Source organism: Aspergillus neoniger, assembly GCF_003184625.1.
Source record: "Aspergillus neoniger CBS 115656 unplaced genomic scaffold BO87scaffold_67, whole genome shotgun sequence".
In the NCBI taxonomy this organism is placed as follows: Eukaryota; Fungi; Ascomycota; class Eurotiomycetes; order Eurotiales; family Aspergillaceae; genus Aspergillus; species Aspergillus neoniger.
This window is the reverse complement of record NW_020291195.1, coordinates 76,169-93,301: the sequence shown is the minus strand read 5'-3', so window position 1 is coordinate 93,301 and position 17,133 is coordinate 76,169. Positions and strand designations below refer to the sequence as shown.

The following is a 17,133-nucleotide window of genomic DNA, read 5'->3' as shown; positions in this document are numbered from 1 at the left end:
AAATAGATAACTTATATATATAAATTACATAATAATAATACCTCATATGTTTTTATTAATCTATAATATCTATACCTGACCTCTATATTTTAACCTGTATCCAGCCAAACGGTTAAAATACAGGTTAAGAATATCCACTCTATCATGTATAGATCCCCATCAACTGTAATATGCAGAAGGCTGCCAACAGTCGCTGTCGAGGCACATCAGATCACGCAGCCTACCATTATCATGGAGTATGGCACCTTCCACATCCTATCTCGGAAGTGAGTGTGCTCCTTCTTCATTTCCATATGGGAAAAAAAGTAGACCTAAATACCACTTTTCCTTACACGAGCACCCCGTGAAGCTCTGGTAGCTGGATGCCTATGCCTCCCTCCATGCTATCTCTCCCCTCTTCAATCCCCACCCAGAATGTCAACCAACATCAATTACGACGACCCCCTATTAGGTAACATCATTGATAATTTGATTGACCAAACCCTCTACTCGAAGGGCATACAGACCACGCTTCGTCATGAGACACCGCTGGTATCCTACTCCTCACCATTGTCTTGCCTCTTATTGAACTCTACCCTATCACCATAAGCTGACATAGCGACCCCAGATGAAGGTGTACGGCATCAAGTTCGACTTTACTCACCCAGAGGCCGATCGCGACTACATCGACAGCCCATATCAGTCACTCTTCATAGCTGTTAAAGCAGTCTTGGCACTTGCTAATACAGATGCCTTCACTCGAGTATTCTCCCTCTGTGGAATCCATGAGGAACACTGCAAAGGCCCGTTCCCCCCAATCGAGAAGATTATGTTAGAGAATCGCTCGTCCATCTACCATTTTCGTGCCCTTGGGAACCTCTCCCAGCGATTAGTTATTGTCCCAGAGATACTCTTGGACGGAGTATTCGCAGAACTAGATGACGTTGATAAAACAGAGACAGCAGAGTCTTGAATGACTGGTAGGACCAGGCATGGCTTATCCTAGGGTTATTCTCCCGTTGCTGGACTTTGTGAACGAACTGATGAGAATACCTTTTTCTTCTTGATTGTGATACTTAGAGCAACTCCCGCCTAGCTGAAGGTTCTGCCTTTGCTGTCCCTCTCGTATACCGTCAAAGGCTTGTGAGACGGTTACTGGGAGATATCATGAGCTAGCTTGATGGTCTAAAGCAGCACACTTACTATCCTGGCTCATGAGTTGGTCTCTCCGCGGTTTAGATAGCTAGTGTAGAATTACCCATATTATATTATTTACATCAACATGATACTCACTCAACTGCGCCATGTAATAGGTATCGAACAAATGCCCACCGGAATCTGCAGAGGATCCCATTCCACTGCCAACATTTGATTAATTATACTTGTAGATGGTATCGTGCAAAAGAAAAGCAGCTCATTAGTCGTGTCTCATAAGGCCACCATCCGCTGCCCATGCTCACTCCATCTCCTCCAACGCCGCCTTGACCAGCCCGCGCTTCTCCACCCGCTGATAGTACTGGCCTAGGTTTGGGTAGCGCTTGTCCGAGAGCAGTGCTGTCGACCGCGCAATTTCCCTCAGAACGGGCCACAGCGCGCAGTCATCAATGCTGAACCCAGCGCCGCCCAGGTAAGTCTGCCCGGTCAGGGCCTGTTCCCACCGCGTCAAATCGAACTCGCCAGTTCCCTGGCGTTGTGAGTCGCGCCAACCGGCCAGCAGGTCGTCGATTGCCGCCAGATGACTTCCCCCGCGTAGGGCATCAAGCTCTGGTCGCACTAGCTCTGCGGCGTGCTGCGCAAAGTGGGTCAAGACGGTGACGTCACCAGCTATTTGGGTTCCGTCAGCGGCAATATAAAGTGGCCGTATGTCGTTTTCTGGGGCGCGCGCAGGCATTGACTCGGTTTCGTAGCGAATTCCATTCTCGCTCAGGCACAGTCGCACCCGCAGATTAGCCACTGCATCCGGTCCAAGGATGAGTTTGGTTGTACCCGCCGTGACAAAATTGACCACGTCAAAACCGCCTCCATACACCTGCTCCCAATCGAACTCTGTCGCGTGGTTCTCTTCTCCAAATGCCCGGATGATGCGCTCCGTCTCGCTTGCATCTCCATGAATTACTGGCTGTGCCTGCTCCTGTGACTTTGACACTGCGCCCTGGCCCCAAATGGTGTCGCCGGCTGGGTTAAGGAACGTGCCAATGTGACGGAAGGTCAGGGAAATGCGCTGCCCCTCGTAAGCGCGCTCTTCCATCGACTTCTCCGTTTCCGGCCGCTTGTCCGGTCGGATGCCGTGAAGCCACCGCCGGTTTGTCTCATCTCCAAGGATGAACAGCGATTCGTGGGGCATGGGGATACGTTGTGTCTGTCGGCCCGACTCTCCACCTTCTGCGGCGCCCTTGGTGCGGAGAACCATGACTCGCTGAGCACCGAGACTAACATTGCAGATTGAGGAACCTCGGACGATATCAAGGGTCTTGTCGGAATGCTCGGAAATTCGGTCTTGCCCATCCCGGTAGAGCTGAATGAGCGCATGGTTCAACGGGTGCCCAAGAATGCGCTCCACAATCGCGCGGACCTTGTTCACTGTGGCCGTGAAGGGTTGCAGTGGTGGCGACTCATCAGCCGGATGGCGATAAATAGGTATCGATCCGTCCTCTAATGCTTTGCCTTGCACCGCTACTAAACGGGGCACCTGGCCTGACAGATGATACATCTTCTGCCATGACACCTCCTCGCGGATCTTCTCGAAGGCCTCGGTTGGTAAATCAAGATCATAGATGATACGGGAATCTCCCTCTCCGATCACGTCGCCCGGTCGGTATATATCGGTTTTCTTGGACTTGCCGCTGCGTCGTTTGTCCGACCGAGACGCAGATTCTGTCTTTGCATCTGGCCGTTTTGAACGTCGCACTCGAGCGCGAACCTTCTTCTCCCCCGACCCACCGGGCGTCGCTCCACGAGCTGAAGCCCCATATCGAGCACGTGAACGAGTCAAGGAAGCTAGCTCTTTCAGGTCTCCATCCTCGTTATCGGTGAACTCCGCCAAAATATCATCAATCCTGCGGCGTCGGCCGCCGCTTGATCCTGATTCTGGGCTCTCCTCCTTCGTCGTGGGGGAGGCGCTCGGTCTCACCTCTAGTTCATCCAAAACATTTTCGATACCAGCGGGAGTAACTGACTGCAACGGGCGCGGGCTTCCTTTGCGCGCAATCTCGTCTGTCTCCTCCCAGTCCAGCTCTTGAAATAATTCCTGAGTTGTAATACCATTGGCTCCGAAGATGTCAGCCATACGGCGCATCGACTCCTCATGGCGCGTAAAACTGCGGAACCCGAGACAGTCTTCGATGAGTGTTACAGTGAAACCATGGCGCACGGCATCAAGGGCTGTAGCGTAGACAGAAGTGTTGGACAGCGACCCACAGAGATATAATTGGGTGATAAATCTCGTGCGGAAGTACAGAATTAGGCCTTCATCCTGCAGGGCGGAGTATTCAAACTTGTCGACCAACATATCCGCCTCGTTGTCAATGGCAGCCAGGATTGGGGCCGGAAACTGTGTGCCAGTCGATTGGGGAACACAGCATCGTGGAGAGTCGGTAGAGAGGAAGGCTTCTTCATCAACGGGTCCGGCACGATCGGCGGCGGAGGGAGCGAATGCATCTTCGTCAGGAGTCTGCGTTCTGGTCTCTCGGTCCATGCGACCGAGCACGATGAGGTCCTGTGCGTCTGTCGGGCTGATCAAGGGCTGTCTTTCTTGGTAATGAGAACGCACCCACACCACCTCACCATTGCGCCGAAAGGCGGTCGCAAGCTGAGGCAAGAGATCGAGAAAATCGGCGGTGTTGGAGACGTGCAACGCGCCATTCGGTCGTACAAAGTCATTCTGGAAGTCAAGCAAAAGAAGGGCCTTTCCGGTGGCGATCGCGGGTAGGTTGGTGAATTGAGCAAAGAAACTCATTGTCTGCACATGGTCATTCGGAGGCGGACAGGAGCGGGGGAATCGATGCGGTGTGGACGGCAGATCGACTGGGGAGACAGTCGGAGGCCAAGGTTAGGGGAGTGGGCCAAAGTGCATGAGAATGAGCAAGGGGGGATGATGAAGAAGGACGGGGATGAAAGGATGAAGAGGCAGCAGCGAGAGAAGAGCTGAGAAAGAAGTTGTGAAGCTGAAGATGTTGGGGGGAATTCGGGGATTGTTTGGCCTGTTTGCCGAGCAGCCTCAGGCAGCGGGGCCGGAACCGCAATCTCGTGACTGCTGCTCGGAACCCTTTTCCGCCGACCGGCTTATCCCGCACTGTTCCCCGAACTCACCCTATACATGTAAGGACACAATAGACGCTACTAGGGAACTATCAATCCCCTAGGTAGGATCTACACACCATTATTTCCTTCCGGCTTGCTCTCGTGGCAGTACTATTGACACACCAACCCTCCCTGCCCCTGGTCTCAAGTCTTAGTTCACTCCAGTCGGAACTCATGGCAGGTGGTCTTCCAGCAAACGTCATACGTCAGCATCATCGACACAGCTCCTAAAAGTCGACCTCGGCTTATGTGAATGGTTTGATAGACTGACTAAACAGTGAGTGTTACGTCATCTAAGATGGCGTTTCGTCCGGAGTCTTCCATCCCCATTAGTCCAAGCACATCCTCACTACATCCACCTGGATCTGCGGTTATAAGCGTATAGTCAAAACGCATGCAGAACCATCACCTTTTACTATTAAGACGAGTGCAAATGTATGAATTACAGGCCAGGCCATTCATATGTACGCGATGGAAGCGTATGCTAGTGAATTGGGAAGCTGGTCCAATCTTACACGTGCTTATCATAACTGGCCAGATAGTGCAACCCTATCTGGAACCACCTATATCTAGCACTTCATGCTCATCGTGGGATATGCCGGTAAGTACTTCATTGAATTCCGGATTTGAAAGAGCTGTGGATTCGGGGGCCTAATTAGGATCCACCTCCTATTTAATCCCTCAACTAGCGAACATCATCTATGGGAAAGTGGGATACCGATAGCTGACTGGCCACTGGAAAAATCTTATCTTTCCACCCCGGCAGGGACCTTGTTCGCGGGCTTACTCTACTGTTCTGAAGAAAGTCAAAGCAAGGGGCTATGGTAGAAAATATACCCATGTTACACGACCTGGGAATGAACGACATGTGCTGTGTGACCACAATGATAAAATATACCAATACATGATGAGAGCTATACTGCAAAAGAGGGGTGAGGGGTGCAAAGCGCTACAGTAATGAAGATTGGGATAAACTGGTAGCAGTTGGAACCTACGATCCTATGTCCATCGAAAACACAATCAGATGGTCTAGTACGTATCTTGAAAGCCGTATGTTGACTTGTAACTTGGGCCTTTTAGGTTCACAGCATCCAGCGCGAGCCATTGGCCTCCAGATAATCCTGCAGTGTCACGTATCGTTTTTCACGGATCTTAGTCTTAGGGCTTTGGGATTGGCAACACAAGGTAAGGGAATCCTTACACAAACAGTTTCCAGGAATTCGAATCTCTTCAATTCTCACATCATCCGCGGCGATATTCGACTTTCGGGGTGGACCTACCAATCTTTAAGGCCTCCAGGGGTGTCACAAGGGCATTGAATGCCGGCGGCCTTTCTGCTGTGCAGCCAACCAAGCAAGTCAGCCCTGTCGCAGTTGATATCTTTGTTTCCCATTGGCGTAGCTGAATTATGACTTATAAGTTGTGACCTTCCCCATTAGGTACGTCGATCTGGAAGTCTATATAAAATGGCTCAGCTGAAATTAGATTGTCTCTGGCAATATTCAGCACCTCATAGGTCTGCCGTAAGTAGTTGGCCAGGATGAGAGCATACAGGAGCTTCCAAAATAATTGACTTTATGAGCAAACTCAAAGGGCTTCCATTTCCGTCTCCCCGCAGGCTGAATGAAATTAAATAAGACTCACGTCAGAATAGATGTATCGAGGATGCTTATCTTCAGCAGAAGCGGGCGTTCTATGCTTGCCCTTTCGGCATGTTGATCATGGCCGTGTAGTGTATTTTTCAGGCCGGAAACTCTATCGCGAACGCAACTTGACTGTAGAAATGCTCAGGGGGTGGGCATCAGTGCCTTAGATAAATACTCGAGTTGCAATGCCATTATCAGTTTATTTGAAATTTTCCTATGCCGTGTCAGTACATACATAGACTTTCCAATCTGATTCATTACTTGATGAAATATAGTGCCTACCTTCTTGGAATGTTGTGAACATACTTATTATCTTCATTTATTCGTTAGAAAGCAACCCTGTTGATAGAATAACCAATCATGGCCAATACCGAGTTGATTCACAGGCTTACATGGTCACCCGCCACACTATCCCAAGAGCCGTTGAGCATTGCAAACGTGGTGTTCGTGGTCACAGACAAGGAGAGTGGAAGCCTTTCTGCGTACCAGACGCAGCTTACTAACGAGAGTATCACCACTGTCGTTACCGGTGATGCAATGAAAATTGACCCCTTGATAACCCCCGGGACTATTGTCGTTTATATCCCACCCACGGTCAAGAGTAAGGAAGAGATATACGCGGCCGCAACTCAAGCATGCGCCAGCTTGATCAACGTTACACAACAGCTCTATCATCGCATCATTTCCGCTAAGAGCGAGACAGTCAAGCTTTTCTCCATCGTTCCAAAGGACTGGGGCATAAGCGACCTCGTATACGCTCCACTGCATGGCCTGTCGCGGATGTTGAAGACTGAAATCCCAGAGGTTTTTGGCGGCCTGTTCGAGGACGACCGCGGGTTCTTTCCGTTGTCCGCAGTGAAGTACGCACAGGGTTTCGATGTGGTCAGAGTCTGCGAAGGCGAAGCACGGGTCGCTTATCTTCAACCCTTTACGGATGAGCCCAGTGATAAGAAGGGACTTCAGCTACATGCAAACAGCTCCTACCTGATCACGGGAGGCACCGGAGGTATAGGCCTGGCAACAGCAACTTGGCTGGCGCAGCGAGGCGCCCAGAACATAGTACTTGTGTCCCGCCGTGGCCTTCCACCAAGCAGTGACAGCAAGCCAGTTGAGGCAAATAGCGCGGACCCAAGCTCCCGTATTGCCAAGCTCAAGGCTGTGGGCGTTTCGGTACATGTGCTGGCTGTTGATATCAGCAAGCCCAACGCTGATGTGACACTAAACCAAGCCATCAACGACCTGGGTATTCCACCGATAAAGGGAGTCATTCACGCAGCCGGTACCGCAGGTTACCATACGCTGACGCGATGCACTCCTACCGATATTGCAGACAACTTAGCGCCGAAAGTGATCGGCAGCCTGGATCTCGACTCACTCTTCCCACCCGGCACTCTGGACTTTTTTGTATTTACTTCTTCAGTTGGACAGCTTGTCGGATTCCCAGGACAGTTGGCATACGCGCCCTCCATTGCCTTCCTAGACGCACTGGCAGCCCACCGAAGGCGCCAGGGTGATAACAGCATGGCTATCTTATGGACTGGCTGGCAGGGAACAGGCGTCTGGGATCAGAGCAAGTCAGCAATGCGAAGGCTCAACAAGGCCTCTATATCGAGGGGAATCGCAGACATCAGTCCAGATGAGGCATTTTTGGCGTGGGACCACATAGCCAGTTTCAAAACCGATCACGCAGCGGTAGTGCGGGTGTTGGAACTCGAGGCCGACGAGCCCGTACGACACCCTATGCTCAAATACATCACTCCCCGCAAACAAGCATATCAACCCACCACTATGGATTACAAGGACTACCCCGAGCATGCAATTGCGGTGATAGGCATGGCTTGTCGTACAGCTGCTGGGAATACGGAGAATGATCTCTGGCAGGCCATCCTGGAGGGCAAGAGTATAGTGCGCGAGGTAGACGAGAAGCGGTTCCCCGGCGTGGTCCGCGATGGCAATATGTGGGGAAGCTTTATGTCTGATATCGACTCATTCGATCATCAATTCTTCCAGAGATCCAAGCGGGAAGCCGCTGCTTCAGACCCGCACCAGCGAGTGCTCCTTGAAACTGCATACCACGCACTCGAATCGGCGGGTTACTTTGGACCGTGCCAGCAACAGGGAGAAACTCACGACCCAGGTAGCCAAACAACTGGCTTCTTTGTCGGAATGAGCGCTCCTGACCACATCTTACATTTGGCGAGCAATCCCCACTTACCTTACACAGGACTGGGCATGATGCGATCATTTGTGGCTGGCCGATTGAGTCATTATTTTGGCTGGACAGGACCCTCACATACTATTGATACGGCTTGTTCATCTGCTATGGTTGCTATCCACCAAGCCTGCCGTGCTATTCAGGTTGGTGAGTGCACGCAGGCCGTCGCGGGTGGTGTCCATCTACTTTTGAACATGGAAAGCTCTGACGCGCTGCGTGCCAGCGGGTTCATCAACGACACAGGAACCTGCAAGGCCTTCGATTCGCGGGCTGATGGGTATTGCCGTGGGGAGGGTGTTGGCGTTGTCATCTTGAAACCTTTGGCACGGGCCTTACAAGATGGGGACAACATTCAAGGTGTGCTACTATCCACCGGTAACAACCAAAACATCAACAACACCGGCATCACCAACCCTGTTTTGGCGAGCCAGGTGGCTTTATACAAAGATGTGCTGGGACGCGCTGGAGTCAAGCCAGCAGATGTCTCCTATGTCGAAGCTCACGGAACGGGCACGCGCGCCGGCGATCCTGTCGAAACCCAGGGTATTCGGGAGGTATTCGGTGGAAAGGACAGACCATCAATCTTGAATATTGGTGCGGTCAAGGCCAACGTGAGCCATGCTGAAGGAGCTTCGGGCGTGGTATCTTTGATCAAGGTGCTGCTCATGATGAAACACGGCAAGATTTTGGGGCAGGCTGAACTACATGCATTGAACCCAAATATTCCGGCCCTTGAGCCTGATCGAATGGCTATCCCGACGTCTCCGAGTGAATGGCGCGATAATAAGCGCCTGGCCGTGGTCAATAATTACGGTGCTTCGGGCAATAATGCTAGCGCTGTTGTTGCGCCGCCGCCTCGTCAGCAATCTTTGGCATCGCCAACGATCCCATCTGCCTCTACCTGGCCTGTTTTCATTTCCGCTGCTTCACGTGCCAGCCTATTGGCGTACTGCAATACATTGAGTCGCAAGATTATCGAAGAATCACCTGCTCCTGAGTTGTTCCCTCACCTGTCTCTTGCTTTGGCGACGAGGCAGAACCGTCAGCTCCGACATCTCTTCTGTACATCAGGGACTTCATGTAAGAGACATACATACCTAATTCTTCGAATGCTTTCTAGAGGTTAACAGCTGACGCCTGTACTCAATGCAGTGAGCGATATACAATCCCAGCTATCCGACCCAGAGAAGCATATTGTCCCCTCACCAAAACCAAAGCCTGTCGTGCATCTTTTCAGTGGACAGAATGGCGATACTGTACCTTCAGCCGGACCACTATATGAGAGTAGCCTGCTGTTCCGAGCGCATTTGCACCGGTGCGAGGATGTGATGCAGTCGCTTGGGCTCCCCAGTCTTTTCCCAATTATCCTTCAGGGAATCCAAGGCGGAGCTGATCTCATCCTCCGGCACATTAGCATGTTCGCGATTCAGTACTCGTGCGGAATGTCATGGATTGACTCTGGGGTAAAGCCCCAGGCTCTTTGCGGCCCCTCCTTCGGCGAGTGGGCTGCACTCGCAATTTCAGGAGCCATAACACTCGAATCAGGCATAAAAATTGTATCTGGGTACGTTTTCCTCACTGCGTCTTTGGATCCGCAGACCCTATGCTGAACAATATTTTCCGGCTCATGGCTTTCGCTGACATAACTCTATATCAGTAAGCTGAAACTCACCCGACTCTTTATACTGAGACTTGTTAACAACACGTAGGCCGTGCAGCCATTATCCAGGAGCTCTGGGGCGAGGACCCCGGGTCCATGGTAGCAATCGAGGCTGACCTCGTCGGTACTAACACAACCCCAGAAAGGCACTTAGAGCCGTTTTACAAGATTTACCCAGACATAAAGCTGGATATAGCGTGTTACAATGGGCCCAACAATTATGTTGTTGCTGGTCCCACCAAATACATCGACTACCTTGAATCATATCTAGTCGAGAAGAAAGCCAGCGGCGAGAAGATCCGGTTCAAGGTTTTAAGAGGCATGTATGCGTATCATTCCAGCATGGCGGACACGATCGTCAATGAGTGCGCCAAGATATCGGCTTCGATACAGTTTCAGGTAAGTTTATGAAATAATACCTGGGCTCAACAATCGCTTACCCAATACTCCTGAGCAGGAGCCAAGGTTCCCCTTCGAATCCTGCCACGAAACCGTTTGGACGGGTCCTGGACCTAACGTGGTCGCCCGCAACACCCGTCAGCCTGTATACTTTGGCCAAGCGATGTCACGTATAGTCGACCGTCTGGGTGCGTGTACATTCCTGGAAGCCGGCGTAAATGGCCCCATAGTCGCGATGGCACGGAGCGCGTTGCCACAGGCCCCGGCTCAAGGGAATCACACCTTCCTGAGCATCAATGGGAGGGATCTTGTGCGATCACTGGCCGATGCCACGGTCACGCTGTGGAAGACCGGGCAGACAAACGTGCAATATTGGCTTTTCCACCAATGTCAGCGGACAAGCTATCGGCCTGTGGCCATGCCACCCTATCATTTCGAAAAGCACAAGCACTGGCTGGACTACCACGGTCTGTCTGGTGACAGAGATAAGAAGAATGGCGAGAACGAGCCAGAACATCCTGCTGTTTGTCCTCATTGTCAGAGAGATGCCGCTGATCGTCCGTTTATAAAGCAAGACAAGTCTCACACCCAGAAGGCGGGCGAGTCGGTTTTCACTATCGACATGCACAGTAGGCGCTATCAAGACCTCGTCAAGGGCCACGTCGTGGTCGGGACCGCGATATGTCCAGCACAGTATATCTGGAGCTGGCTGCACATGCTGTTGCCCTATTACTGAACAATAACATAACGTCCAGCATAGTGGTAGACGACATACATTTCAAGGCCCCCTTGAGCTTGGATACGCAGCGCTCCGTGAAGTTGACATTGACAAACAAGTAATCGTACACGTGGGGTTTTGAGTTCACCTCCACCAAGAATGAAAGGTCAATCTTGCACGCTATTGGCAGCATCTCACTCAGAGACAACAGCAGTGGAAAGGCTGAGGAAGAACAAGAAATGAAAGACAAGTGGACCCGCATGATAAACCTACTCGATAATGATCCGGACACGGACGCTTTGCGCGGTGCAATGGTATATAAAGTGTTCGGTAATATGGTGAAGCACGCAGCTGCTTACCGCGGCTTGCGGCATTTGGTTGGAAAAGGCACCGAGGGCGCAGCGGACATCTCCATACCGGTGAATGAACTCAATACCGTGGCTAGAACGCCCAACGACAACGTTGTTGATGCTCTTGTGATGAACAGCTTCCTCAAAGTCCCGGGTGCATATATCAATTGCTTACACATATTTGGTGACGAGGATGACAGCAAGGCTTATATTTGTATGAGCTTGGGGTCTGTGGGCTCTCTGAATAAGCTCCCTGAAGGCAGATATTACAGGGTATATGCGCAGATTGTCCGGCAGAGCTCCAACGAGGCTATACTGGATGTATTGGCCTTCGATGCGCAGACGATGGAAATAGTCTTGTTTGCCAAAGACATCAAATTTTCAGGGATCTCCACCAGCACGTTAACCAAGCTGCTGGCAGGCGCGGATCCCAATTCAACGGTCAACGGTCACACAGGCCCATCGCAAGTTGCTGAAACACCTGGGTCCGGGCAGCCAACGGGATCAAACCCTGTCACAAATTCTAGGACGGCCAATGGAATCAAGACAGGTTCACCAGATGTGCTCAAAATAGTACAGGGGACGCTAAGCCGGACCCTTGATGTTCCTGTCGCAGAAGTGACCAAGGGTGCCTCGCTCGAGGAGCTCGGTGTCGACTCGCTAATCAGCTCAGAGATATTGGCTAGTATCCATGATGCTCTTCAAATCGATATTTCTGTCGATGATTTTGCTGCAGCTACAGACGTTGCCTCCCTATGTGAGTTGATATCCGCCCGGGTAGGCAGCGACGCGACCAATACGGGAGGCCAGGACGATGAAGTTCTTCTGGGGCCAGAACATGTCTCAGAGACTGCTAAAGATGAAAATCTTGACTGGCAAAAGACCGCTATCCAGATACTTGGTCGGTCTCTCGACGTACCTGTGGCAGATATTCAGATGGGCTCCCAGCTTGAGGAGCTCGGCGCCGATTCGCTTATCGCTGCGGAGATAGCCAGCAACATCAATGAGGCACTGGATTTGACTATCTCGTCGACCGACTTTGCTTCTTTGACAGATGTGAAGTCCTTCTGTGATCTTATCGCGCATGTTTCGGGACGCGTGCCAACGCAGGCCGCTGCTGTATCTCCATCAGAAAATACCAATTCTGCGATGAGTGACGGGGTAACTCCAAACGGTCATTCAACTACTCAGGATGAGGACATGAACCAGATACCAACGAAGGATAACGCAGAGCTAATCCATGCAGTCTTCCAGAGAGTTCGCCGCGGCTTTGATTCTCATGCAAGAGAGGTCCAGCTGACAGGCTTCTGGGACAATGTATACCCACGACAACTAAGCGTTGTGACAGCGTACATCCTCGAAGCCTTCGAGAAACTCGGATGCACATTCAAGAAGTTCAGTCAAGGAGAAACGCTCCTTCCACTACATGGCACGCTGTTGAAATATGAAAGAGAGGTATCGCGGTTATGGGAGATCCTGGAAGAAGCTGGCCTCGTCGAGAAGCACGGTGGTACTTTTATACGGGGTCCCGTGCCTCACGTACAAGATAAATCAGCCAAGGAGCTGAGCACTGAGCTCATATCGAATTATCCTCAGTACACATCAGCACATGACATGCTGGATCTTCTCGGACCGCAACTGGCTGGGTGCCTTACCGGAAAGGCCGAGGCTACCTCTATCCTATGTGATAGCGATAAGGGTAGGGAGCTTCTTGAGAGCTTCTATGCCAACGATCCTGGTCTTCTTGCGGCCAACCGGGTGCTTGGCGATTTTTCCTCCACGGCCATGAAGGCTAGAACATCCGGCGAACCCTTTCGGGTGCTCGAAATCGGCGCTGGATTCGGCAGCGCCGCCAGGCATCTCCTCCCACAGCTTCAAGCCAGCGGCCTGTGTTTTACTTACACATTGTCTGATTCTTCTGTGACACTTCTGGAGCGTTCGAAAGCGACATTACAGGACATCGAAGGATTGGAGTTCCGCCAATATGACATCGAGGAAGACCCTCCCGTGGACCTGCTGGGACGCTGCCACGTCGTGATATCTAACAGCTATGTTCATGCGACGCGCAACCTGCAGAACAGCCTAGTGAATATGCGAAAGTTGGTGCGGCCCAACGATGGATGCGTGGCGCTGATAGAGCCAACGCAAAAGCTAGCGTGGTACGAACTCGTTTGGGGCTTGCTGGATGGGTGGTTGCAGTTAGATGATGACCGCACACACGCATTGCAAAGCCCGTGGACCTGGAGAAGTGCCCTACAGAATGCTGGGTTTGTCCATGTCGACTGGTCTGAAAGCTCCAGTCGTGAGTCTCGTACTGTCCGGGTGATCTGCGGGATGACAGCTGAACCGGAGAGGCGATGCCTGGCCGAGGCAACCTCTATGCTCTTGCACCGAAGAACTTCTGCGTCTGGAAAACGGAATCTGTTCCTGGCCCCAGACGGTTTTGGGTCTGGAACCGTGTTCGGCGGTCTGGGACCGTTGCTCGGTAGCGTTAACAACGTTTCTGTCTACGCGCTCAATAGTCCATTCATGCACAGCAAGCCTGATCCGGATGAGCCGCTAACCATTGAGGAACTCGCTGCCATCTACGCGGGCGAATCAAGCGCCGGCAGCCCGAAGGTCCATACCTACTAGGTGGGTATTCCGTTGGTGGCGTGTTAGCCTTTGAGGCGGCACGACAACTTCTTGAAGACGGCAACCACGTCGAGAAATTATTCTTGATCGACACTGCATATCCGACATTCGTCCGCTACTTCCCCGATGCCCTGGTCAAGTTTCTGGATTCCATCGAGTAGGTGCGCGTAGGGAACGGAAGTGAGTTCCGACCAAACCGCCGAGGCCGATTGGTGACGAATGATCACTTCTTCTTGGCCCGGCAGCAGATGCGATCATATCGAGTGCGCAGGCTACCGGGACGAAAGATGCCGCAGGTAGTGCTAATCTCCGCGAAAGAGGGTGCGGACAAGCAGGAAGGAGTGCCTCGCCCAGCATGTCTGCCCGAAGACGAGAAAGCCGTGGACTGGTTTCTGAATGATCGTACTGACGACGGATGTTTTGGCTGGAACGAGGTTCTGGACGATATAACGGTGGTTCGGGCCGACGGTAACCATTTCTCCATGATGTTGCCCTCGATGGTAAGTTCAACTCCACCATTTCTACTACCATTTATAATGGCTGACACGGAAGCACAGATCAGTGGATGGGGCGCGGAACTCGCTAGGATGTTGGAGGAATAGGTACTGCCAGTCGTCAATCTTTGTTAGACGTGCATTGTGTATGGTTGGAGAAGGGATTTAGTCGCGTCGGACAGCCCAGACACTGCCTAATGTCAGGACAGTGCCATAAAGATGTATTCTGGTGTGCTCTTAAGATATGAATATAGATGAGTCGAGACTATGCAGCACCCTGCCAAACTGGTGTTGCCGATAGGGAGCCACCAGGAAGCGGAACACTCATACCAACCTTTTATGACATTCTCCTTATCAATATAGTTGATGTATGAACTAGCACATACGACCACAGGGTGTGGAAAACAGGGCTTCCCGTCCGCTCAGCCGTACTTAAGCCACACGCCGGGAGGTTAGTAGTTGGGTGGGTGACCACCAGCGAATCCCTTCTGTTGTATGTTTTTATCATTTTCTTTTTCGACTTTTCATGATGCAAAACATTCTCTATCTTTGCTCCTAGCTGCTAGGACTATAGTTCCCCTTTGCTCTGTCGAATTTGTTATATTATGTAGAAAAGATGAGGTCTGTGGTCCAAATGCCATGACGAGACTGCCTTGGTGGTAATGTTGGGATTGTTGTGATGGATAGAATATTTAGTTTTCGTATTGCCATAGCTTGCCAGGATACTGCGAGGTGCCATAGGACAAGGCAAACTTCCATGTAAAAATGCAGCCGTATGAGCTCCATGCCTAAGCGCCATTTTCTGGTGCATTGAAAGACCGTATCAGCTGACTACTTGATCGAATCGGCTCATTAATAGAAGATAAGGTCATGGGCTGATGATTGGACAAAGTCGATTTCGTCTGGATGCTGTACGTGCAGCGGAGTCATCGTCGGTGCGTCGCTTCGTAGTTAATCTCTGCGTCTGCTCCATCGACGTTATTGCAGCCCACTTGCACGTTCTTGTATGTCGCTCAGAGCCTCTTAGAGTAACTCGCCAGTGCGGCATTGCTGTTCAAAGCAACTTATCAAGAACTCGCGTAGCTGATTCGCAGTTTCTGGCGGGCTGGAATCCATCTGACGCAGCAGAGTACTGAACACCTCTCCAGTAATTGGGGCATCCAGCTGCGTACGATCAGGCACATGTCTAGCTTCTGGGAGGTCGAATCCCGCCCGTTTGTAGACAATTCCCTTGCTGACAGGCCATATTCCTGAATTTCGCCAGCCCGTGAAGATGTTCGCCGGGTCCATGGCATCCTGCCGAGAAACCCACCACAGCGGAACGAATGCATCCTTGCTTATGCGGAAGTTTCCGGTCAGTAAGGCATCCCGTAGTTCATCAGTGTAGATATTGGTGAATTTCGAGAGCGTCCCAACATCTAGTGGATGCAGGAGATGCGAGGTGCTTGGAGGGATGCAAAGTGGTATGATATGATTTTCCCAGCAGGTGAGGAAAAGCTCAAATGAGATAGGAGAAGAGTGTCCATCTAGCAGGAGCAAACGCGTGGCTCGATTCGATGATGTACCACGTTGAGATAGTCTTCTGAGAAACCGCTGTTTGTGGTATGAACGTTCTAGTCAACCACTTCAACTGATGTTTCTCATTGCTGAAGCCTTTCTCTTCACATCTCACATGTGCTTTTTTGTCAGGGATCATTCTTTTCCAAGAAGACTTGACCGCATTCCCTTTAAAAATGACATAAGGAGCAAGTACCCGGCCACCCGTATTGCAACACTCAATCGTAGAGACCCAGTCTTCGCTGAGCGCGAGGAATCTACTGGCTTTATGTTGGAGTGACTTTTTGGAAATGATGGTCTTCTGGGTGCGGCCTTGTGGAATCTCAAGCATGAAACCCTCCTCATCAGCATTCCAGATATCGTCTGGGTGGATATCATACTGCTTTCTTGTCTTCTCGAAGAGATGAATAAAGCTGGAGATTTTATCGGGTTGAGGTTGCTTGGTTCTCTTATGATCCTCAGCATATGAGTCGATAGTTTGCTTCAATTGGGGATGATATTCTAGAAATCGGCGACCCCAGACCTGAGCAAGGGGTTTAAAGTTCAGATCCAAGGAATCGCATTTTCGTTTGTAGAGCATTTCCAGCTTCGCGCAAGATGCGGCGAAGTCGGAAACCCTGATTGAAGCCATTGGACAGTATAATGACAAACTCTAGGTCCATCTGCCTCACTAAGGTTGTAGGGATTCCGAAAGGTGCAGGCCACTGACTCGGGGTCTTGCCGATAGTACCGGGTATATAAAAGTGAATCTGGGACTGCGTAGCGCACTGCTGCGTCATGTAGCGAGGCAATCTCGCCATTCCGTAAGCTCTCAATGGCTTCATTTAGTTTTGCGTCTAGTAGCGGGCAGTCAACTTCTCCTGATGGAGGGGGTGTCTCTTCCGAGACAAAGAGAGACCGCAGAGGGGAAGGTGGGCGGAAAGCATCGTCCAGTCTATTAACTGTGTCTTGAATTACATTAGAATTAATGGCAGGCCCAAGGTATAGGTTGATCTACCTACCCTCCATGATGAGCACCGAGGCTTTGAAGGCAGACTGCGCGAGTTAGCAACCGGGATGATGAAAGTTGGACGCGTTGTTGTGTACATCTAAGGTTCGCGTTTGTTCGACGGAAGGACGAGCGGGAATCTCACTGTTTTTTTTCTTGCTATAACATAAATATTGAGCGTAATATAACAATTA

General features: G+C 51.1%; 3 protein-coding genes across 3 annotated transcripts, besides 2 other annotated features; 2 read left to right on the top strand and 1 right to left on the bottom strand.

Moving 5' to 3' along the window:
• Window positions 1-260: 260 nt before the first annotated feature.
• BO87DRAFT_451448 (uncharacterized protein) lies at window positions 261-952 on the top strand (the record flags this gene model as incomplete). Its single annotated transcript, XM_025628466.1, has 2 exons — window positions 261-531; window positions 608-952. Exons 1-2 carry the CDS (start codon window positions 415-417, stop codon window positions 950-952), a joined length of 462 nt encoding a protein of 153 aa, XP_025473964.1. The 5' UTR covers window positions 261-414.
• Window positions 953-1,242: 290 nt separating this feature from the next.
• BO87DRAFT_381335 (isochorismatase family protein family) lies at window positions 1,243-4,127 on the bottom strand. Its single transcript, XM_025624507.1, has one exon. The coding sequence runs from the start codon at window positions 3,932-3,934 to the stop codon at window positions 1,436-1,438; it is 2,499 nt and encodes an 832-aa protein (XP_025473963.1). The 5' UTR covers window positions 3,935-4,127; the 3' UTR covers window positions 1,243-1,435.
• A 2,157-nt stretch (window positions 4,128-6,284) lies between these two features.
• Window positions 6,285-14,502, top strand: BO87DRAFT_451435 (uncharacterized protein; the record flags this gene model as incomplete). Its single annotated transcript, XM_025628465.1, has 15 exons — window positions 6,285-6,319; window positions 6,353-6,674; window positions 6,714-6,772; window positions 6,812-6,833; window positions 6,864-7,094; window positions 7,125-9,219; window positions 9,292-9,707; window positions 9,869-10,198; window positions 10,257-10,865; window positions 10,904-11,034; window positions 11,083-13,568; window positions 13,608-13,885; window positions 13,936-14,039; window positions 14,082-14,400; window positions 14,458-14,502. The coding sequence occupies 15 exons, from the start codon at window positions 6,285-6,287 to the stop codon at window positions 14,500-14,502; spliced, it is 7,482 nt and encodes a 2,493-aa protein (XP_025473962.1).
• Window positions 14,503-14,760: 258 nt separating this feature from the next.
• Window positions 14,761-14,845: a sequence feature (Protein overlapping with rRNA (BO87DRAFT_322134, PYH28483.1) was converted to a misc_feature.).
• Window positions 14,846-14,872: 27 nt separating this feature from the next.
• Window positions 14,873-15,057: a sequence feature (Protein overlapping with rRNA (BO87DRAFT_322134, PYH28483.1) was converted to a misc_feature.).
• The last annotated feature ends 2,076 nt before the right edge of the window (window positions 15,058-17,133 follow it).

Bases quoted from the DNA above. Each gene is read 5' to 3' on its own strand.
- BO87DRAFT_381335 (XM_025624507.1), bottom strand. From the start codon at position 3,934: ATGAGTTTCTTTGCTCAATTCACCAACCTACCCGCGATCGCCACCGGA.